We start from the raw sequence: 25,406 nt of genomic DNA on the forward strand, positions 1-25,406 counted from the left end.
TTCTCATTAATGCAAAATGAGAAGTTTATATTCCTTTGGGTCCCTTGTGTCATGTTTGACTCTTGTACACCCTTAAGAAAATATATACTATACTAATTAAAAGGATAATTCGACTAAATTATTCTTATTTATCTTCAATCATAATTTATTATTGTTACTATTGCTTTCACTATATTAATCTCTCTTCATATTTACAAGAGTAGATATTGTAGAGTTACAACCAAGAAAGTTATGAAAATACTACACTTTAATCCACAGGTTTTTTTAAAGTTTTTGCGTTTCCTTTTTTTCCCTCGGAAAATAATTTTGAAAATTGTTTTTCAAATTTTTAAAACAAACGCTAGATTCCTTTTTGATCTCCCATTGGATTAGATTTTGACAAATTTGACGAAACTTGTCAAAAGTACAAAGAAATCAGAATATAATATCTTTGACTATAATCTTGAATTGTCACATCTTGCTTTTCTTTTTGCATTTTCGTCCAACTTTTGTTTTAAACTGTACTTTTTCAACTTTTGTTTTAAAGAAAATATAATTTTCTTTTGTTTTATATTCACATTTTGATAAGTACCTTTTTGTTTTTGGTGCTGAAAAGAACCAAAATTTTTTTTTTTGTTGAAAATTTATTTTGCTACCTTTAATCAGAAGAATAATTAGAAATCTTTCAAATTACTTTAAAAAGTTCACAAATTGCAAACCTTATATTTTTGTAAACATAAGAAAATTTCTAAAATATTATAATCAGAGAAACTATTTTTTTGGTCAAAGTATTGCCCCTCTCTATAAAAAGTAATACTTCTATCGACAGACATAAGTCTGTACCATTATATTACCTTTGCTTGTTATAACACCTAACATGTTTTATTGTCAAGATTATAAATTTTATATTTTAAAAATGCTTATTTGTAAATATTATTCGACTGATCTGATAGGGACAAAAATTATTTATATTCACAATATATATAACTTAACTTCTTACCTAAAATATCTAACAAGTCATTGCTGCACCTATAGTCGCAAACCATTTCTTGATTGTCCAATTTATTACTAGTTCATTATATTAAAAATAATTTTCTCTTCAACTTGTACATTTTAGCAAATTAAAAAAAGATTTATTATTTTCTTTCAATGTCATCCTTATTATTAAGTACCCACGTTTGCTTATTATTGTTTTATTGATAGGATTTTAACTACCTATTAATAGGGATGATTTTGTAAAACAACGGTTAATAAAATTTCTTAAAGGAGTGTCAAACTAATACTTCCTCCGTCTTATTATGTGTCGTATTTCTTTTTTACGCGCCGTTTAAGAAATATTAATTAGGAAATGGATTGAACTATTCTACCCTTATTTATATCTTAAAATATAATCTCTCTTCATTGAATATTTATTCTATTTATGTGTTATCTCCATCTTCAAGAACAATTATTACTAAGAGTAAAAAAGAAAAAAATAATTATTTTATCTTGAATTTTTAAAATAACAAATAATTAATGTGAAGACAAATATTTTTAATAATCATGATTATTAACATGAGACGGATGGAGTAATAAAGACGAAGGGGGAGGAAGTATTAATCAACTCTTGTGACGCATATTTCCAATGTTGTAGAAACCATAAGACAAATAAATGCGTGGTTTCTGAAAAAGACAATATTTAACTCAACTATTTACTCATGTGCGGTTCACTTTAATTAATTTTTTGGTTGTTTTTAAACATTTTAAGGAATTCATATTTTAATATTAATTAACAATAAAATTGATCATATTAACCTTAATTTGTTCTTTAGGAATATAGCAAATACTCCTAGGTTCTTTATTCCAATGACAACTTTGGAAAAACGAAGTTAATTGTTTTTTGATATCTTAAAAAAATCAAATATTGTGAAGTAAAAAAAAGTTAAAAAATTAATTTAATTGAACCGACGGAAGTATTGAATGGCAATAATTAAAACATAGTTCTAGTGGTTACAAATTTAGCGTAGTAGTGGCTGGGGAAAAGAAAAATCTCATATTCAGTTTGTGTCATTTGGAGAAACCGGTAAAGTTGATGTCATGTGATCAGAAGGTCACGAGTTCAAGTCGTGTAAACAGCCTTTTGTAGAAATGCAGGGTAAGACTGCACAATAAACAATTATGGTTCGACCCTTTTCCGGACCCCGTGCATAGCGGGAGCTTAATGCACCGAACTGCCTTTTTTTGAAGTGTATGTTAAAGGATCGAAGAATTATTTGTACTGCAAATCCAAATTTAGTCAAATCCTAATGTGTATACAAGATATCGAGTGAAAAATAAAATAAAGATGCTCTCCAACTAGGTCTGTGTTATGCTAAAAGATGTATTGGGTTTTGGGGGTGGGGGTGGGGGGGTGGTTCGGGGGTGGGGGTTAATGGAGTATTATATATGACAGTGCAAGAACTTTGAGTTCTTTTTATATTATATTTACCCGATTACTTGAAGGTTAATTATTATTAATTGCTTAGAACAAGAATTTATGGAAATTGATAACTAAAGGGTAATCTGTTATAATCGTTAGATTACATTTTTTACTTTGACTTGAATTTATAAGTAGATATCTTTTTATTGATCGGTTTACACTTGATGTGTGATTAAACTACATAAAGTTTTTACTTAAATAGTATTCCTTTTGTATCAATTTATGTGATCAAATTTGACTCGATACGATACAAAATAACAAAAGACTTTTGAAACTTATAGCTTTACATATAACATAATATTTGTATAACTATACGACTTTGAATTTTGTAGAATTAAATATACCATAATATTTGTGTGACTATAAAAACTTCTCATTAATATAAAATGAGAAGTTTATATTTCTTTTGGTCCTTTTTACTTGTCCCGTTTGACTTTTGCACTCCCCTTGAGAAAATACTAGTTAAAAAGATAATTTATATAAATTATATATATATATATATATATATATATATATATATATATATATATATAAATATTATTTGTTTACAGAATTTGACCAATTTTTTAAAAAAATTATGAAGAAATGATCAAGTTCCAAAAACTGGTTTGGGACAACTTTTGGGTGAAAATTTTCTTTTACTCACAAAACTTCACTTTTTTTTCCCCAGGTAAAATGCATGTCCAAGTATAACTTTAACTTCTCAAATCTATTTTTCAAAACTACTTCAAAAATTATTATTTTCAAGTTAACGACTACTTAATCTCTCTCGACATTTATTAGAGTAAAGATAAAATTGAAAAAATTAAAAATTAATACTTTCTTAATTTTCTAAAATGATAAGTATTTACACCAATTATTTTTTATAATCGCAACTATTAAAAAGGGCTGATATAAAAAGGAAGTAGTTAAAATATTTTTAAATATAAATATATATCTTTCTTTTTAGAACAGATTAATATAAAAATATATTGTTACATAAGTTGGAAGGGGAGGAGTAATACTAATATATTCTTTTTTGATTGAGTTAATATCCTAAAACTCCCTAAATTAGTACGTTTTTGTAAGTTTCCTACTTAAATTATTTAGTGTCTTGAAAATTCACCTAAACTATATTGCCCTTGTATTAGACCCCCTTGTTGCATTTTTAGAGGTGCATCTAGTGTACGCTCCTAATCCTCTAAAAAACGTGTCATGTGGCACTACGGTCAGCCTAAAACCCTCTTAAACTATAAATGTTTTTGTCAGTTACCTAGTTAAACTATCTTGTATCCCTAAAACCCCTAAACTATAACGTCCTATATATTAAAATCCGGTATTGAATTCTTAGAGATGCTTCTAACTATATTAACTTATAATTTGTACTAAGTTTTTTTTTTTGTACTTGTATTACTCTCGGATGACTGATTAATTCTTGAAATTTTAAAATAGTATTAATGTAATGTGTTAATTTTAGGTTTAATTGTGATTGTGCTTAATGTTAGTCGAATAAGTCCTTATTTATATTTACTTTGCAACACAATAAAAAAAAATGAAGGCATTTGTGCATTTATTAAAATTTATCTTATACTATATAAACAAGATTACAAAACAAAATTTCGCAAACAAGAACCATTCGACCGGTAACTACATTCTCTAATTCTAGATTACACAAAATAAGGTTAGATAGATTCAACTTTATTATTTATAAGGTGTTGGATTTAACAAGAGATTTACTCACTCTGGTCCACAATAAGTGACCAATTTGCTTTTGGCACATCCATTAAGAAAATACTAAATTATATACAAAAATACCTAATATGACTAAACTACCCTTGATTAAATATTTAATGTTAGGAGTAAGAAAACTTTTTACGGATATGTACATAAGGTTAATTTTGTAAAAAAAATTTAAATTTTTTCTTGATTATATAAATGGACACTTATTTTGGACTAAAATAAAAAAAATAAATTGATCACTTATCGTGGATCGGAAGTAGTAAATGTGTATTGTTTCAATGCGGGTATTTCAATTCAGGCATATTTTGGGGACAACGAATAATTTAAATAGAAAATTGAAAATAATGAGATAGTTCAAGGGGTTTTTATGGTATTAACTTTTTTTGATTAACCAAGCAGACAACGTTCCGCTTTGCTAAATTCAAACCAACTTCCATAAATCCTCAAAAAAACTCATAAAAAACCCTCAATTCTTTCGTCCAAATCGCAATTTTCTTCAAAAAGATAACAAAAAATGGGAGATTTTTACTCTTACAACAATGAAGTTGAAGAACAAGAAGAAGCGATTAAACTTCCACCTTCAGTAGAACAAATGCTAAATCAAATCTGCAAAAATCAAAGACAAAATTCACCAGATGAAGAAGTACGAAGACTTCTTTTATCAATCGGAGAAGAAGGTTCACTTGATATTTTGAGTAAAATCTCAGTTTGTCAAATTAGAAAAACATTCAGTGGATTTATTGTATTTATGGCAAAAAAATATTATCAGTTCGAAACTCAACAGTTTTATCAGCAAACTGAAGTTTCATCTGCTGAAAGTTTTTTTCAGTCTCCTCAAATTCAAATTGTTCATAATAATGGTAAGTTCGTTTTTTTCTTCTTCAAATGCTGTATTATTACTAAACATAATTATTACTATAATTAAGTGATAATTTTTTATGATTGTTGCATGTAATTTTTTTTTTGTTCTATTAGCTTGTTCGTTCTCGGTACAATGCTATTTTATCTACTGACAGTTTTCAGAATTTTAATAATGAGGTTATCTGCAGCCTCAAAAACGATTTTCTTCCAATGAACCTTCAGAGCAACTTGATGAGGTAGAATTGTCTTATAAACTAACTCTTGGTGTATCTCTAGTTCATGTGATTAGTTCTTCTGAGTTGACTACATTTATTTTTTCAGCCTCAGGGACTGCTTAAAAATGCAACTTCTACCGGTCAGTCAAAAGAAGCACGGTTAGCCCCTGTAAGAGTTCATTAATTACTTCATTATCCTCTAATTTAGAATTAATGGTAAGGTGACTTTGATTTGTGCATAATATTTTAAAAATTCTGCAAAAAGAAAAATTCAAAAAATGTATGTGTTTAAGTTTTTCAAGGAGTTATGGCAAAAGTTTTTTTCCAAAAAAATATTTTTTGAACCAGTTTAGAGTGTTTCTCAAAGAAATAGCTTCTATTTAACTCTGAGGAACAACATTTAAACTGGTGATTAGTTGCTGAATTTGCCTTCTGTTTCCTTTTCCTTCACCAAGTACATGGAAAATGGTGCTGGCTGTTAGTACCTGTAAGTGCAGTGCTGTCTTGCTCTCATGTTTGAATTAACTTAACCTTTGTGAACCAAAAACAAAATGATGAATACGGTTTGTTCGAAGACTTCATTTCAGTAATGTTGGTTTCTCATAAGTTAGAAATTCGTGTAATATTCGTGTTGTAAAGATTAATGAGCATGAAGCCTCCATTTTACTCAAAAAGAATAAAAGAGACAGAGCAGTAGTCTTTACTGATTTGAATTATGCTGTAAATTGACTCTCTAAGTGTTAATAGGTTAAATATTACAAACATAAATAATCTCATTACATCCTAATTTACCTATCATGAGTATGAAAACAAGGCAAAACTCCTGATATGGAAAATTGAGAGGCTGCTTTGCTTGACAAAGTATGTGAATGACATAAATAGTTGAAGATTCATTATCACGATCATAATATAATTAACATTTTTTTCGTTTTTGATGATTTTATCAGCTGCCGTGTAAAATAGATTCTTGTTCTGCGGAAAGATAAGATTCACAGCTTATCGTGCTTTTACTCAAACGTGCAGGTTTGTGCTGGACTTTCATCACACCTTCAGGAGTATAAATCTGAAAATGCTCAGCTAGAGGAGCTTCTTGTTGCAGAGGTGAATATGGCCGTCTGATTGGAGAGTACCCGAGTTTTTAAAATCTCTGCATTCAAGTCCCTATTGATTATATGCCGTTGATTCTGATGTAACAGAAGGAGTTGAGTAAATCATATGAGGCTCGGATAAAAGAGCTTCAGAAAGATTTATCTGCAGCCAAAAAAGAGGTGTCCAAGGCAGAGTCCAGTATGGCTGAGGCTCTTGCTGCAAAGAATGCTGAAATTGAGGTTCTTGTTAGTTCTACGGATGCACTTAAGAAGCAAGCTGCACTATCCGAAGGAAACCTGGCATCATTGCAGGTTCATTTCAAACTACTTGTTAGCCTTTAACGTTTACCTTTAAGAAAAAAATACCTGTTACCTTGTACTACCACACTTGCAAAGTGACATTTCATTGTATCCGCGTTTGTTCTGGGTATCATCTCTGTCAGTCTGATTAATTATTATGACTTCTATTTAAAATTCTGGTGCTTGGAATTGTGTGTCTATGGGTGGTTTCCTAGTCCAATACAAGTGAAGCTTCTATAGTTAAAAGAAAGGGCTTACCCTGAGGACTCTGGTTTTTACCATTCTGATCTTGTTGAACTATCAGTATTTTTACCATTGTGTGTCCAGAAGTCAATTATGTCAAATTGAAAGGAAGGCTAAGTTTTGTTCTGCTTTTCTTCAGGCTAATATGGAGTCTTTAATGAGAAACAGGGAACTAACAGAGACAAGGATGATGCAAGTATGTCGATATCTATTCACAACATATTTTGGATATTATTTACTTTGTTTTGCTTCTCCTGAACACCTTTATTCCTTTAAGGTTTTCTGACAGTGTGAGAAACTTTTATGTGTTCAGGCTTTACAGGAGGAGCTGGATGCTGCCGGGGGAAGAGCAGAAGAAGAGTGTGCTGCTCATAATGCTACTAAAAAGGTTTGTAACTGAAACTTTGTCACGACCCCAAATCCCATCACAGGCGTCGTGATGGCACTTAGTCTGTAAGACTAGGTAAGACGATCTTAATTACAGTTGAAACCATTTTTTTTTGAAATAGAATTTATTACAAGAAATAGAACTAGAAATAAGTATCAAAACTAACAACGAAAATAATTGTACAACCTCTTAAGACTGGTAGTACTGAGTCACGAACTCTTACTGAATAGATGAAATGATCTCAGGGAAATCAAATATACGATACTGCTCGAATAATAATTGACAGTACGATGAAATGGAAAGACTCCAAGAGACTGCAACGACCAAGCAGCTCTACCTCGGATCATTGCGATCACACTCTAACTTTGTCCGAGTTTGATATCTCCAATACCTGGCTCTGTAAAAAAATGTACAGAAGTGTAGCATGAGTACACCGCAACGGTACCCAGTAAGTATTAATACTAACCTCAGTGGAGTAGTGACGAGATACAGTCAAGACACTCACTAGTCAAATAACCTGTGCAATATATCATACAAAATAACAGAAAATAAATAGCAGTAATAGCAACAATAATCAACTTATGCCATAAACAACAAAGCAACAGTAACACCACAAATATCGCTCAAACAATTAATAAACACATGTACAGCCAATAAATCAAGTCCTTCAAAATATACATCTTTTATCTATAAGGTTTTCAAATAAAAATCTTTAGAATGTAATCAGTACAATTAAATATATCCCGAATATGCTTCCTTTAAATAAACATCTTTCAAATATAATTCTTTCTTGTAAATATATATCTATCGAATGTAATTCTTTCGAGTAAATATCTTTCAAGTAAAAGTCACCATGTGACACCTCATTTAACTTTCCCGGTGTGAGAAATATATTTAACATATCACATCGAATGGCACGGTAATACCTTCGTGCACTTGTCTCATTCTCACCTAATATATCTATGTAGATCAAATCAATTGGCACATCAACACCCTTCGTGCATTTATCTCTTTCTCACAATGCATACATATAACAATACCAACTAGGTGGGAGAATGCCAATAACAATAAAAGAAATAAAGTGGGAGGCACACAGGAAGCTACAATGCCTACAATTCACATAAAAAACATAGGTGCACAATAACATCTCAAGATAAAGGCATGAATGCATACACAACAAAAAGATATCACAATAAAATGTATGTCTCTTATCCTCGCCTACACGGAAACACCCTTCGTACCATGAACATATGATAATATAAAAATAATGACACGGCATCACCCTTCGTGCTTTTACTCTCATCCTCACGTGATAATATAATTGGAAATGACACGACATCACCCTTTGTGCTTTACACTCTTAAATGGCACGACATCACCCTTCGTGCTTTACACTCTCAAATGGCACGTCATCACCCTTCATTCATTACACTCTTCCTTACCAAGCACATGTATATCATTAACAACAAGGTAGGAAGCATAAATAACATCAAGGAGAGTGCTTAAACAACAACACGATACAACAATTCATATCACAATTTGCCAACTGACCACAACCAAATTCCAAAGATGTAGCAAAAATCAATAAATTTCTTGTAAATAGACCAAGACTCTACACACCGCATATAAAATCTTAAAAACAACAATAAGGATGGTAAAATAACTCAGCAGAGGACAATACTTTCTTTATCTCAAATTTTCGATAAATATATGAATACCTTAATTTAAACTATATTTAATTAATTGTTTGTAGATGAAAAACCCATAATATAATTATTTCCAGAAATATCAATTCAACAAACACACAAATCACATGAAAATCAATGTGGCAATCACACCAAATTATCATGTAAAAACAACTTAAACCCTAAACCCTAAACCCTAACCGCATATAAAATCTCAAAAACAACAATAAGGATGGTAAAATAACTCAGCAGAGGACAATACTTTCTTTATCTCAAATTTTCGTTAAATATATGAATACCTAATTTAACTATATTTAATTAATTGTTTGTAGATGAAAAACCCATAATATAATTATTTCCAAAAATATCAATTCAACAAACACACATAAATCACATGAAAATCAATGTGGCAATCACACCAAATTATCATATTAAAACAACCTCGGCAAACAAGGGATGAGGCATGACAAATAAAGGATTTACCATGTTCCCACAATTTTCCAATTTAATGCATAAGGGCATCTACGAATTTCAACCAATGTAATTTGCACATATAAACCAAGCACGTACTCGTCACCTCACGTACATGATTTTCAATTATACAATTTCCACATAATAGTCAATGCTTAAGGGGTAATTCCCCACCTCAAGGTTAGGCAAGATACTTACCTTAACGGAGTTAGGCCGATATTCCAAAATAACATTCTCACGTGAATTAACCTCCGGACGGCTCCAATCTTTCTTGAGCTTTCCTTACATTGCTACAATGTTTCGGAAATCCTAGCAACTTCAATTTATTTAGAAACATAACAAAAGTGAACCATAGTTAGGAAGATATTCGTGGGTTCACCTCATTTAAGCATTCCATCAAACACTAGGTGTGCATCTTGATTTCAAGGTCCTTCTATGGTGGATTCTTTCATCCCACAACCCAATCTTTACTTATTTAAGCTCAAAAATCTTCCCACAAACCTTATTGGTACATGCATATATACATAATACTCTTACACCTAAGAATCATACTCCTAATCACCCATTTTTACCCCAAATACGAAATTGAAGACTATGGTTAGAACTTTACCTCTTAGACGAAGATCTTGTGATTGACTTCCTTGATTCTTGAAGATTGGTGCAAGATTGGATGATTAAAATGTTAGGTCTCCTCCTTCTCTCTCTAAAATGCTCAGAAAATCACCCCAAAATAAACCCGAAAGCCTATTTATTAAAATGGGGTCGGGTTATGAAAATAGGAAAATGAAGCCTCAGAAATCAGTTATGCGATCGCACAATGCACCGCACAATAGGTATGCGGGTCGCACAATGGATTGCATAACTGATGCCCAGAAGTGGTTTGCGTTGGGCAGATCAGCGACCATTTTGCGGTTCGCATACTTGTTTTGCGAACAACACAATTGATTTGCAGTCGCACAATTGGTCGCAAAATTGCATTTTGCCAGCTTTTGGTAATTTGGTCATAACTTTTTGCAGGAGTGTCCAAATGACGAACGGTTTGAAGCTTTAGAAACTAGACTCGAAGATCTTTCATTTGATAGGTTTGTGCATCACATAACACCTTATATATGTGTAGATATGCTCGTCCAAAGTTTGGTCTTGTGTGTACTCATTTGAAATTTTAGTCTATCATGTAATTTTTCAACTTGGCTGAAACTTAAGCTTCTCCTAAGGCCCTAATTCACTTATAATATGCCTCATACACTTATTATCATATCCAATTGATATCCATCATATTATTAATCCTCGTCCTCACATAAAATAATATAATTAGAACACGTCAACTTTCTAATTTTGCCAAAATGCGCCGAATTGTTCTACGGACTTCCAACTCCAATTCCGGACATACGTCTAATTCCGAAATAACCATAAGAAGCTATTGGAACCATCAAAGTTCCATTCCGGGGTCGTTTGCACAAAAGTCAAACTCCGGTCAACTCTTTCCATTTAAGCTTCCAAAACAAGAATGTATTGTTCTTTCAATTAAGTCTAGAATCATCCGAAAATCAAATTCGACCGCGCGCGTAAGTCATAATACACATTACGAAGCTGCTCGAGGTCTTAAGCCGCTGAACTGAATGCTAATTCTTAAAACGACAAGTCGGGTCGTTACAAACTTACTTGCTGAGTATTCTAAAAAATACTAGCTAAGCATTTGTCTTAAGGATTTTGAGAAATGATTTAAAGTCTTAAGTGATAAACAGTTTTATATCCTGAAATCTGCATGAATCATTTAAGTCAAAATGGCAGAAAACTTCTCATTTCTCCCTAATATAGGTCTCTGTTTTAAACTGCATAGATGTGTTTCCAGCACCTCTACCCTGCAACCCACTCTCTGAATCTGAAATGCATCTGTCATAGCGGCTCCGCCTAAAGGAAGCCTGTGCCTGTGGAATTTTGCTATTTGATGTGTTGTTGCAATTTAATAATTCATTTCATATGTAGAATAGGCTTCTATGGAAAGGGAGGTAGAGCTGGAGCACCGAGCTCTAGAGGCATCCACAGCCTTGGCCAGGGTGCAGGTATTCTCGGTCTGCAAGTATAATCTCTTATGCTGTTACATCATGATTTGTAAATTAAGATTATGGCCCTTTGATTCTTGCATGCTATCCCTTTTATGACATAGGGGTTTAGCTGTTTGCTTCGACATATAATCACAAGCCAGAACAGTATTAGCTTGAGGAGAATAAAGACATTTTGCTAAAAAGTTCTAGTCTTCCCCAGAACAGTATTAGCTTGAGGAGAATAAGACAATTCGCTAAAAAGTTCTGGTCTTCCTGTAATGCCTTATTTGGGTTATGGTGCAGTATCCTGCTCCTGGAGAATGTGTATATCCTAGGGACTGAGTTTATGGTCAGAGGCGGCTGAAGCCTAAAGCAACTAAAGCAAGTGCTTTGGGCCCCAAAAGTTTGGGGGCCCCAATTTTTCATATTAATATATAATTTTTTATAAAAATTGTGATAATTTAAATTGGTATTATGTGATATGATTAATTCTTGTACTCTAGTTATATGAATATTTGGAATAGTACAACATATAAATCCACTATTTTTTCTTCTTCTAATAGGCAATCAAAAAGATAGTATATCTAACCTAACTCTTAAATCATTGTCCCAAACATGTCGGAAAGTCGTATCAAAAGTATCAAAGCTAAGATTTCAAGCTCCACAAATATGAGATATTTAAGTAAGTAGAAGCTTATTAGGATCCAAAAATTAAAAATGAAGCCATTTGTTCAACATATGAGCTTGAAATTTTTGAGTTTTTATTAGGCATGTCTATTTGGTATAATATACTGATTGCGCTAGTTCAGTTAAAAAGGTTTACCATCAAAATATATATATTGATGTTGCCATAGACCGTTAAGAGGTCTATATTTTTTAATCTATAAAAGCATAGAGAAAATAATTTGCAACTTTGAATGTGCATATTGAGATCCTTAGATTATGTGAAAAAATATTTCCTTTAATGTTGATTCTTTTCTAAAGGCCTATATTGCATAGAATAATTTTAACAATTCATGTAACAGTTTAATTTCCTCAGCGGAAAGAAGAAAATTAAAATTGATAAAATCTTACCTAAGATAAAAAATGATTCAAGAGAGACTAAATATATTAGTTGTATTATAAAAAATGAATCATTAATGACTTTGCATCAACAAAAATTCTCGGTATTTCGTGGTGAAAGTGTCACATTTCGATTGTTCTTATTAAAGGAAAGAGCCGAATAGACAAAGGGTTTACATGACAACATGGTGAGCCGCTGCCCCTCATACTCTTCTTTCCGTTTTTTACTCGCTCTTCTTATCTGCCGAGCTGATGACCGTAGATGAAGAATTACTCGATTAATAGAAGACTATGCTACCGTTTTGGGCCAAGTTAGAAAAGGTGGGAGAGAATGACTTTCTGAAATTCTCTCCTTTCTAAAGCTGCACAAGGTGGCCCCCCGGAACAAAGCCCCACCCCTCTTTTCCCCCTTTAATGAAGGACCCTCGCCTCGCTTCCTATTCATTTGTGGGTCTGGACCCGAGGGCCCTTTTTTTCAAGAGGTGATTTCAAGAATAAATCAACGGAAAAAGCTAGAATGATAGAAAAAAATAAATAAAAAAATTTAAGGCCTCTCATTATAGATTGGCTTTAGGCCCTCAATCTTCTTGAGCCGCCCCTGTTTATGGTAGTGGCAAATTGATAATAAGAGGTAGACTTTGAGCTGACTCTAAGAGCTAGAATTGTGGCATGAACCTATTGCCTATGTTGTAATTTGATAGCAATAATTGCTTGTAGCCATTTCTAATTTACCACCCATTGTTGAGACATTGTCGTCAATTTTGAAAAGAAGAGGGATTGCTTTTATTTTCAATTTTCCCCCAAACAGATCACTTTTTTCCATACCACTTCAGCCATCGTGCTTAATTGGACCAGATTCTAGTAGTTGTCCTTTTGGTCTTAAGCAGGAATCTAAAACAACTGAAGCAATTAACTTCTTTTTAATTATGTGTACCTCTAGCAATTGGCTTATTGTTTGTACCTGTACATCATAAGTTTCATTCTTTTTGCAGCACCATAGTCTCTCATTATAATGCATTTGTGATTGTCATTATTTAATGAAGTAAACATATATCTTTTAAATCTTTGTATGACTATTGGCATTAGAGAACAGTTGATGAGAGGACTGCAAAGGCATCAGAGCTTGAGCAGAAGGTAGCACTGCTTAAGGTAACAATAATTTTTCTCATGCCATCCTATATGTGACTCTTTGGGTTTATTGGAAATGAAGGATACCTTAAAACAATAATGAAAGTATTTCTTCAGCATTTTTCAATTTATCCAAGGGTATGACTCAATCTGGCAGGTTGAATGTGCAACTCTCAATCAAGAACTGCAGGACATGGAAGCTCGTGCACGCCGTGGACAAAAGAAGTCCTCAGAAGAGGAAAATCAAGTGCTTCAGGTTCTATAACTGCTCACCTGAATGCATTTCGAATTTCGAAGTAACATGAAAGAACCAAGAATTTCAAATTACTAGTAAACTTGAAATTTTTGATGGTTGCAAAACACTTGAGTTAGAAAGAGATTATGAAGAGAGAAATTCTTATCTTACTAAGCAAATTGCTATGCTCCTGATATTAAAGTTTAAGTCATGCAAATTAGATGTTTTCATGCATACGGTACATATTATGCCTGTAGAATTGCGTTGCCATCTTGAAAATATTAAACTTACAATTCTCTACTGGACAAGGGACCTTGTTTTTGACATTATCAGCCATGCATGCTGCACTTTAGAAATTTTGCACTTGCAACTGGATCCTTGATAGCCATAGATGTTTCCATCCTGCCTCGTATTCGTTTGTTCAGTTGCAACACCAAAAATGATCTTTCCTGGTTTGCTGCCTGAGACTGTTTGAGACTGAAATGATGCATGTCAGCTAGATAACTATCTGAACGGAGAGTAATTCAAACCTCCTGATGTCTATTTTAATCTCATTTTCTGGTCATGCGGATGCAGGCATGGCAAGAAGTGGAGCGTGCACGCCAAGGTCAGAGGGAGGCCGAAAGCAAGCTAGCTTCTTTGGAGGCAAGTTTATTGCTCTATAGTTAGGGTCAATCTCTAACTAGTGTGTGCTAATATTGTAATAGTTCCTTTTTGGTCGTAAATAAAATGATCTTTTGCTCTAAATTGATGCCTTTATGACCATTAAGGGGCATTTTTCTATTGACTGCAGGCTGGAATGCAAAAGCTAAGAGTTGAAACGTCTGCCATGAAAATGGATGCGGAACATTACTCTCGCCAGGTGAGCAAACTCTTGTTTTGCCCCTTTTCTTCACTTTTGGGACCTCCTGATCTTCTACACGGTTCATCTTCTACTTGTTTTAACCCCTGGCTTTCAACTTTTAACTGGGCATCAAATTATCATTTAGATACAAATAGATTACCATTAGTTTTCGTTCCCTTTTTTGGTTTTTGATAAGGACCATCAGTTGCAGTTTCAATAGTACCCTTCATTAGCTTATTTTCAATAGTACCCTTCCTATTATTTATTAGTCGCAAAAGTAAACCTTAATAGTGTACTCGATTATGTATTTGGATATCCCAAAAATGAAAAACTTGAGATTCCAATGATCAATTTCGAATTTTAAGAAGTATATAGAGTCCGTATTGTCCTTATGGTGTTGTAGTAAATTAAGTATGCCAAACTTGGTGAAAGAGTAGCATGATGGAAATACTCATGCATGTTGGCTGAAAGAATTATGAGGGTGTTTATAGTGTTTCTCTCATGATCAAAATACTCATGCATGTTGCCTGAAAGAATTGTGAGGGAATTTGGAGTGTTAGATTCCACATCGGTTAAGTGTATGGTTTGTAGTCTCTTTATATGATGTTGGAGAATTCTCACCACTTGAGTTGACTTTAGAGTTGAGTTATGCCATAGGTTCATTTTTCTTAACATGGTATCAGGGTCAAGCCTGTCCCCATTTTTGAGCTGCCTAATGTTAGGTCATCCATGTTTGTAACGACCTGGCCGGTCGTTTTAAGTATTACATCCCCGTTCCCCCATTTACTGAATATTTTATGCTTAATTGTAATAATGTGACTTGTCGAGGAGGTTTCAGAATGAATTGGAACAATTAGTTCCAAAATTTAAAGCTTATATTGAAATAATTGACCGGATGATGAATTATGTATAGACGACCCCGAAATGGTATTTTGATGGTTCCAATAGCTCCGTATGGTGATTTCGGACTTAGGAGTTTGTCCGGATAACTATTTGGAAGTTTGTAGTTGAGTTTGGCTTGAAATGGCAAAAGTTGGAAAATTAGAAGTGTTAAAATTGAGAAGCTTGATCGAGAGTTGACTTTCTGGTAAACGGGCTCGGATTTCAGTTTTGGAAATTTTAGTAGGTCCGCTAAGTCATTTATGACTTGGTGCAAAATTTGAGGTCAATCGAAATTGATTTGATAGGTTTCGGTATCGATCGTAGAAGTTGGAATTCGTTAGTGTTGATTAGGCTTGAATTGGGATGCAATTCGCGTTTTGATATTGTTATGTGTGATTTGAGGCTTTAGGTAAGTTCGTATCATGTTTTAGAACTTGCTGGTATGTTTAGATGGGGTCCCAATGACCTCGGGTGAGTTTTGAACAAATTTGGGCCTTTCGGCACTATGATGATGTCCCGAAGTAGTTGAAGTGAAGAGGGCATATTTTTGGAGTGCTCTCGTGGCCGCAGAAAGGGGAATCTGCAGGTTTGATGGTCTGGCTTCGCAAGCTTATATTTTTTAATCTATAAGGAATTTGGAGATGATCCGAAAACAAAAGTTGTAGCCCTTTGAATCTAGTTTTCGGACAGTTAAATCATTCAACATTTCTACCAAAACTTATGGTCAATTTACTGAATCCTAGTAGTGCAGTGGCTGCTGAAGTGCGGCTGCACAATTTGGATTGCGGCCGCGAAACTTGGAATGTGCGGACCACACAAAAAATGTGCGGTCAGAACATTGGGAGATAAGATGTGGTACCATATAAACGAGGGTTTCATCTCATTTTTCATTTTTGGACCTAGAGAGCTCGATTTGTGGCGATTTTTCATGTGTTTTTAAAGAATTCATCGGGATAAGTGATTCTAACTCGGTTTTGGATATATTACATGAATCCATTGTCATTTTCATCATTTAATTTGTGAGTTGAGTTGGAAATTTGGGGAAAATTGTGAAAACTTCATAGGCTTTAATTTGAGGATTTGAAAGTCGAGTTGTGATCGGATTTTTGTAACCTTTGTCGGGGTTCCGAGACGTGGGCCCCATCGTTGACTTTTGGGTTGACTTTTCAGATTTAATTGGGAAATTTAATATTTTCATATGGAATTGATTTCTATTATTTGTGTTGATTGTATCGAATTATTTGTGACTAGAATCGAGGCGGTCGGAGGCCAATTCGCGAGGCAAGGACTTATTGGAATATAGAATTTCATGGTTTGAGTCAAGTAACACTTTTAAACTTTGTTCTGAGGGTATTAATCCCTGGATTACGTGTTATATGATTGGTGTGGAAGTGACACACATGCTAGGTGACGGGCGTGTGGGCATGCACCATAGGAATTGTGACTTAATTGATTCCGTGGAGTTGCATAATTAAATAATCATGTCGAGTTACTTGTTTAATGTACAATTCTGTACTCGGTCACATCTATCATTTACATATCATATCTCAGTCTCTGTTGACATTCATTGATACATCATATCAATTTGTCGGGTTGATTTTCATGACATTGTGAGCCTGAGAGACCGGAGAGATTAATGATCGAGTGATGTCGAGGGCCTGATTGTGAGTTATATTTATGGGATCGGGCTGCACGTCGCAACATATTTTTATTATTTTATGCCTGGATCTGGCTTATTATAGTGCTTGAGATGAAGGAGCCTCTCCGGAGTCTGCAACCCCCGTCCACAGTGAGCGCAATTTCTTTATATTTGGGATGGAGTTCCCTGGGCATGGAGTTGCTTTATTATTTATATTTGGGATGGAGTTCTTTTGTCATGAAGTTGCCTTATTTTTTTTTTTATTTGGGAAGAGTTCCCTGGGTTGTATTGGCCTTATATAGTACTGAGTGACTGACTGTCAATTGATATTTATATTGAAGGATGTATCTTTCCTAGGCTGGATTGGCCATATATAGTACTCCCTCCATTTCAATTTATGTGAACCTATTTCCTTTTTAGTCCGTGCCAAAAAGGAATGACCTCTTTCCCTATTTGGAAATAATTTACCTTTATGTAATGATTTATAGCCACACAAAATATATGTGTTATATTTTACACCACAAGTTCAAAAGTTTTCTCTTTCCAAAATATATGATTTATAGCCACACAAAATATATGTGTTTTATTCTACACCACAAGTTCAAAAGTCTTCTCTCTTTCAGATTTTGATCGATTTTATTTGTGTTGAGTTTATTTGTCGATTTTATTTGTGTTGAGTTTATTTGTTGAACTTGAAAGCATGTCTACATTTCTATACTGTTATTTCTATACTGGAATGTACCTGTTGAGCTCGTCACTACTTTCAGCCCAAAGGTTAGTCTTGTTATATATTGATTACATTGAGTTGGTTGTACTCATACTACACTCTGCACTTCGTGTGCAGACCCAGGTATCTCGAGATACGTCGGCTGCTAGATTTCGGAGATTTATCTGTTGGAGACTATCGAGGTAGCTGCTTTGGCGTCTGCGGACCTTGAGTTATTTGTATTGTTCTACATTTCCTTTAAGTTATTTGTATTGTTCTACATTTCCAGACAGTGTTTGTATCAGTTAGACTATTATCATTTATATGCTATTGTACTATGTAACACCAGATTTTCAGAGTGTATTGTATAAAGACATATTATTTTGTATCAGAAATTGTGGGATTTTACTCTTAAATTTATTTATTATGTTTCAAAGTTAAAGAATTTTGTGATTTAATTTGGATGTCGGTTTGCCTAATATTGAGATATGCGTCATCACGACATGCGAATTTTGGATCATGACAATGTTATTTTACTCCGCAGAAACGTGATTTTTGCCCTATATGAGAATTACTCCCAAAAATTCAAAAATAAAATGATTTTTCTTGGTGCGCAATTTTGTGGTATTTTTGTGTAATTATTTGTATGTGCATGTTTATTTGTTAAATTAATAAAAATACAAAAAATGTCGCATTTTGCATGTAGGATTTAATTCTACAATTTGTTAGTAATTAAGTTTGTTTACAAAAAAATAAAAATTTACAAAATAGGCATCGTTTGCATTTTTAGCATTTAATGTCCAAATATACAATTTTATGCTTAATTATTACTTAATTGTGCGTTAATTGTTATTGAGAGTTAATTTGCGCTTTTATAACTTAATTTAGTTCTTAATAATAAGTTAAGTATTTTTATAATTTAGTTTTAGAGAAATAAAAGAAGAAAAGAGAGCAAAAATATAAAGAAAGTCTGAATTGGGCCTCTTCTTCGATTTCAAGCCACAGGCCCAAAAAATGACCCAATCTTCCCAAACGACCCAGTCCATTTCGAACTGGGTCGACCCAGTCCATAACCCAACACCCCTATTATCTTACATTTCATAAAACAACACAAAACAAAACAAAAGAAAAAAAAACAAACCCTAAAAAAACACCCTAAACATCCGCCACCCCCTCCCTATCTTCTTCCTCAAGCTCCCCTACATAGCAACCATGGCTGCCCTATCCCCTCGCCCAACGACCACCCCCTCCAGCCCTTCCCCCTCACCCTGTCACACTCTCACACACACGCACCAACAACTCCATAGCTGCCCTCCTCCATCAAGCTTCGTCATCGTCGAGTTTGAGCTCATCCATGGCTTCCCCTACTGCGTTCAGCTGCTTCTCCGTCTTGCTGCGTTCAGCTGCTACTTCTTCTTCGTGTTTTCGTCGTCAACCCGTCGCGCTGCTGCTCCGTTCTCCAAACAAACAGGCCGCCACTGCTTCACGCCGCTTCTGCCGATGCTTCTTCTCCCGACGTCCTCCTCGACAAACTGCTGCTACTGCTCGTCGCGGCAGTAGCTTCTGTTGTTGCTCCTTTCCTCTTCGTTTCGTCAAAGTTCGAAGGTCTTTCGTTGAGTCGAGGCCCGGACAGATTTGTTTACAATCGAGTTCGTCGTTGTTTCATCTCCGGTTAGTTGTTTTATTTTTGTCCATATTTCGTTTTTATATTTCTCGAAGTTAAAATCGTTAAGTATTCGATTCTTGTTTAGTTCGTTGTTCATCGTTGAAATAATTTTCTAGTGTGTTCATGTGTTTTGATTAAATTAATTTTCAGATTTCAAATGGAAAGTTAAATAGTGGTTTTTCATGATTATTTCATGTTTGTTTTATTGTTTAGGTAAGAATTTGTTAGTTTGATGTTTGTTAGATTGAAATTGAAATTTATTTGATTATTTCTTCAATTTGTTTTATGATTGTTATATATTTTCCAGAAATTATTAATGTTGTTTGAGTCATTTAATCCGTCATGTTTGTTGTTTTAAAAATAGATTCATTCATGTTCATACTTTGTTTGGTTGATCTTGAATCCGAAATTTGTATAGTTTGATTTCTTGTTTATCACTTATGATTATTTCTTGAATTTGTCTCATAATCTTGTTTAAAGTTTAATATAGGAATTGTTTGTTGTAATGTTGTTAGAGTTGATTTTAAGCTCAATATTATTGAATTTAGAAATCTAAATATACTTGTTTGATTGTTGTTGTTGAATTTGAAAATAGAATTATTTGTTGCTAAAAATATTGTTCAATCAAATTTTAGTTGTTCTTTGTTGTTCAATCATGTTCATGTGATTTGTTGTTGAAATGTTGAAGAAATCATGTTCATGAGATTTGTTGTTTGAATTTATGTAGAAATTGGTCATATTGACTATATTTTGGTTGAGTTTGATTAATTGATTTGTTATAGCTGATGGGGTAGTTTGGTAATTTGCAGTACGTTCATGGTTAGTTTGGTAATTTCATTAAGGTCGGAGGGTTAGTTTAGGAATTGTACATTTTTGTAATTTTTTATGTGAAGCATGGGGGACAAAATGTAATGGGGTGGTGATGATATATTTATTTAATGTAATGGGGATGAGTGAGAAGAATAATGGGTTTGGTAGGAAAAAGTATTGATTTTAATTGATTAAAAGATTTATGGGATGAGATATATATAGAGGTCTTGAATCTGATTTAGAGGGGGGGACAGAACAGAATAAGAGGAGAGATAGAGAATAGAGAGAGAACAGATTAGAGAAAAAAAGAGCTAAACATTTATTCCAAAAAAAATATATTGAAACTCTCAAGAAAAGAAAAAACATACAAAGAAAAATAAAAAAAAAGTTGAAAATTAGGAGAGAGAGTAGTACACACCTGATAAATATTCTGGTATACAGGTGTAGAAATTAAGGGTTGAAGATTAACTAGCCTTTCAAAAATCTGAAAATTTCCCTTGGTTTCTGTCCGTTATTTTCGGCATTCCTGGATTTTATTTTGAATTTTTCAAATCTGTCACTGGGATTTTCGTTGACTGGTTATTGCTGGTTATTGTTGCTGTTGCTGTGTTACGTATTACGTTGCTGACTTTCTTCTTCTTATATTGACAATATCAGGTACACAACTGTAATTTTGGCATTTTGTAAGCTGAAATGAAGAATGGAGTGTTAAATTTTTAATTTAGTTTAATTTAATTTTTTGTATTGTATTTAGGTTATTCATGTATTATTATTCTGTAAATCACTGTCATTTGGCATAACTAGGCATATTATAGCGACATATTAAATAACGCCTTAACCAGATTATTAGGAAATATATTTAAGCCTGATTACTAATTAAAACTGTTTAATAATCAAAATAGAAGAAATAACGTAAAAATGGCGTTATGGAATCAGTTTGGCAAAACTTGACTAAGTTCTTTATTCATAAGGTTTTTTTTTTTTTTTTGTCAACGTTAAGTTAATCGGAATCATGTAGTTAATTTCAATTAAAATATGAATTAGTTTGCGAATCAAGTATTAGGACATGATGTGAATTAAAACAAGGTTAGTTAAGGTTAAATTGTTTTAATTTTAGAAATACGGTTTGGTAATCAAGTTTTTTTTTAATTTTCAGTATTTGTAAATAATTAATTTCAATAAGCTTAAGTCATACTAACAATATGAATTTTAATCCAACTATGGGATAATTAGTTTTTATTTTTTATTTTTTGACAATTCCATGTTGTTTGTAATTATAATTTTAGTAATATTACTTTCCATTAATATTTGTTTTAAATTAGTAATTAATATGTTATTTTTAAGTATGTAGAGATTGACTTCATAATTATAGACAAACTTAGTAATAATAAAGATGTAGTCATTAAAGGGTATTCATAAAATAAGGGAGGATCTCGCTAAAAAATAAATAAATATAAATAATACAAAAATTGCAGTCCTCCAATCTTATTTATTTATTTTTTTAAAATATAAGAAAATACCTAGATTCCGAGATGGACAATTTAGTAGAATTCACAGTCCTACCTAATAGTATCATAACGCGTAGTATTTTGGCACATATTTAATAAGGTTATTTTCTTAAATACGGGTGTACATTTATGTAACCCAAATCACGATCTTGACGAAGTCAAAATGCGTCAACAAATCACGTGTGCACTGGTTGTGGCGTGGTTCGAGATGCGTTTTCACGACGTTGCAATTTTGTATAAAATAAATAATGATAAAAGCGGTTTTAAAAGTTAAATTTGCATATAAGTTCTTAATTGTTTAAAAATCAGATAAATGAGCCAAATATGACAATTGAGCGACCGTGCTAAAACCACGGAATTCGGGAATGCCTAATACCTTCTCCCGGGTTAACAGAATTCCTTATCCGGATTTCTGGTTCGCGGACTATAATACAGAGTCATTCTTTTCCTCGATTCGGGATTAAAATTGGTGACTTGCGACACCCTAAATCTCCCAAGTGGCGACTCTAAAATAAACAAACAAATCCCGTTTCGATTGTCCTTTAATTGGAAAAAACTCTCTTGTACCCTCGCGGGGGCGGAAAAAGGAGGTGTGACAGCTCTGACGACTCTGCTGGGGAATACAACCCAGAATCTCTAGTTCAGGGTTCAGAATTCGAGCTTAGATAAATTGTTGTATTGAATTGTATCTGATTTTCCTACATGTTTTATGTTAAATGTGCTAAATGTTACCGCTTTTATATTATCTGAACTGTATATAAACTGTGCTGACATACCCACACTCCAAATGTCCAGTTTTGGGTGTGTTGCGGGTGTTATAGTCCCACATCGGTTACGTGTATACGTTGTAGTATTATTATATGGTTTTGGACAATCATGAAATAGCTTTTTGGTTGGAGTTAGACCCAAACCATTTTGTTAACATATTCTATTAAGCTGTCAGAGAGGTATATTTGAGTATGTCTTTAACACTCTCCTCATGTGAAGGCGTGATTCCATTTTTAAAATCGAGCATGTGAATTTTTGTTGATGGGTGCCAGTGAGACTTGAACCCTAAACCTTATTTACTCCGATATTATGTTAAGAAAATGGACTTTTGGACGAATTCATTCCCAAAAAATAACTCAAGTAATAAGGATTGTCCAACACTATATAAGAAAAGTATAAATACTCTTTCATGCTTTTCTGCTTTAGATTAAGTGAGGGATGGATCCTTTCTTGATGGATATATATTGCATTAATTTGGTTATGGGCATAAACTTTTTCTTTTTGCTGCAATTTATAGCATTTTCAGGTGCTTACGCTAGATTAGCATTTGGTGCTTTGATAAATTTTGAGACTTCGTCATTTACTCATATTTTAACTTGGTAGTCTGATGGAGGTTTTGGACAGTGTAAATATGGTAACGTGAATTATACCTGGGGGGGGGGGGAGGGGAGGAATGTAAGGAGAGATTTTGTCACATTTTGACAAGACAGTAATTATCTTAGCACTATGCTAACCATACAGTATCTAGTATCTTTTTCCCGTAAGGACCCACCCCACTAGTGATATTGTCTGTTTTGGGCCTACGCCAGCATGACTTTAAAACATGTCACTAGAGTATAAAGCATGTTTACTTATATACCCAACATCTCTATCGTATTTTGTCGATGTGAGAGTCGCTTAAGGCGTCACATATATTCCCTTGGGATTCGACGTCCTCGCTGAGATTTGCCCACCACCGTTCAAGAGATTATTATGTCACTAAAAGTGGGGTGAATCTCTAGTTTTTGAGAACCCCTAGTTTGTATTACCTAATACTGTAATACATGAGATGAGTATTGAAACGAGACAGACCCAAATGAAAGAAGTAGTTTGTTATAAGTAAGGGAAAAGTGGGACTTTCCCACATCGGTGGTCTAAAGCCTCTTTATATCTTGTTTTTGGGGGGAGGATCCACTAAATGGACCAACGGAGCATTGTCGGGTCGATAGCCCTTGATCCGAGATCTCTTTTTAACAAAAACGCCCCACTTTTTTGTTCGTAACGAGGAAGAGATAGAATGGAGTTCTTCACGAAGTTCGAAACAAAGGAATAAAAAAAGTTTCTCTATGGCCTCCTCGTTTTGAGACATTATGGCTTAGGGGTTTATGGGCTTTTTAAGTTCTAGTCCATTTTATATATTTGTTTAAGAATACACACAATTAAGTATATGTGCAAATATTTATATATATATTAATATTAAATACTTGGACTTAGGGCCGAGTCGGTTATTAAATTAATAATTTTATTTTTTATTTTCTATAACAAAAAATCTGTTTTATTTGAAATTTAAAATTCAAATAAACAGACAGATCTGTTAATAAAATAAAGTGTCTTTTCGAAAAAAGGCATGTCTTTTCCTCTATAAATAAACACAAGTTTCCCTACAATGAAGACTCAGAAAAATCTGCAAGTATCAATATGTGGCTTGTTGTATCCTGAAGAAGATTATCTGTATTTTCCCAAATTTGTATACGGGCAATAACTTCTTTAAGGAAAGTCGTTATCACGCCCCAAGCCTTCTTCAATTTCGTTTTTATTTTTTCGATTATTATTTTTTAACAATATTAAAGAAGTTATTCTGCTATGGAGAACATTCTGTCCGCTATTGAAAATCCAAAAGAGTTCATCAAACTCGATCGTTTTGATGGATCAAACTTTACTCGCTGGAAGGACAAGATGATTTTCCTACTGACTGCTATGAAGATTTTTTATGTTCTTGATCCACAATTGCCTGATGTGCCAGATCCCACTGCAGAGGATTCTGATGAAATGAAAGCAACGAAGAAGAAACGGGAAGATGATGAATTGCGTTGCCAGGGACATATTCTGAATACATTAACAGATCGTCTCTATGATATGTATCAAAATTTGAAGTCTCCAAGGGAAATCTGGACGGCATTGCAAAGTGCTTATGAAAACGAGAAACGAGGTATCGATAAATTTCTATCTTTAAAGTACTTCGAATTTAAAATGGTTGATACAAAGCCCACTATGGATCAGATTCATGAACTGCAAATCTTAGTTTCAAAACTAAGTGATCTTGAAGTTAAAATTCCTGATGCACTTCAAATCAGTGCTATACTTTCTAAACTGCCTTCTTTTTGGAATGACTATAGAAAGAAAATCCTGCATTCTTCTGAAAAATTGACTGTGGAACAGTTTTGAACTCACATTCAAATTGAAAGTGAGACTCGAATTCGTGATACTTTTATGCAACCTTCAAGTTCCACAGTTAATAATGTTAGTCAGAATAATAACGGAGATGGAAACAAAAATCTGAAAGTTTCCAACAAGCCTCAATTTAAAAAGAGGAATTCTTTGAAATGTCATCATTGTGGAAAGAAAGGCCACAAGATTCGTGATTGCAGGTTTAAGAAAGCAGGAATTAACTTTAACCATGGAAATTCTGAAAATTCTGGAAACTCCGAAAGGTCTGAGAAAGCAAAA

At 33.4% G+C, this 25,406-nt stretch overlaps 2 protein-coding genes across 2 annotated transcripts; both read left to right on the forward strand.

The window, feature by feature from the left end:
• The first annotated feature begins 4,570 nt into the window (after positions 1–4,570).
• Positions 4,571–18,342, forward strand: LOC104244869 (golgin candidate 1-like). The gene is made up of 13 exons (XM_009800387.2): positions 4,571–5,016; positions 5,195–5,253; positions 5,339–5,401; positions 6,256–6,333; positions 6,429–6,632; positions 7,003–7,059; positions 7,177–7,251; positions 11,399–11,470; positions 13,601–13,663; positions 13,800–13,898; positions 14,454–14,522; positions 14,671–14,739; positions 18,087–18,342. The coding sequence occupies exons 1-13, from the start codon at positions 4,671–4,673 to the stop codon at positions 18,153–18,155; spliced, it is 1,323 nt and encodes a 440-aa protein (XP_009798689.2). The 5' UTR covers positions 4,571–4,670; the 3' UTR covers positions 18,156–18,342.
• A 6,200-nt stretch (positions 18,343–24,542) lies between these two features.
• On the forward strand, positions 24,543–25,124 carry LOC104244870 (uncharacterized). The gene has a single exon (XM_009800389.1). It carries the CDS (start codon positions 24,543–24,545, stop codon positions 25,122–25,124), a length of 582 nt encoding a protein of 193 aa, XP_009798691.1.
• The last annotated feature ends 282 nt before the right edge of the window (positions 25,125–25,406 follow it).

The sequence above is a fragment of the Nicotiana sylvestris genome, chromosome 6, assembly GCF_000393655.2.
Source record: "Nicotiana sylvestris chromosome 6, ASM39365v2, whole genome shotgun sequence".
In the NCBI taxonomy this organism is placed as follows: domain Eukaryota; kingdom Viridiplantae; phylum Streptophyta; class Magnoliopsida; order Solanales; family Solanaceae; genus Nicotiana; species Nicotiana sylvestris.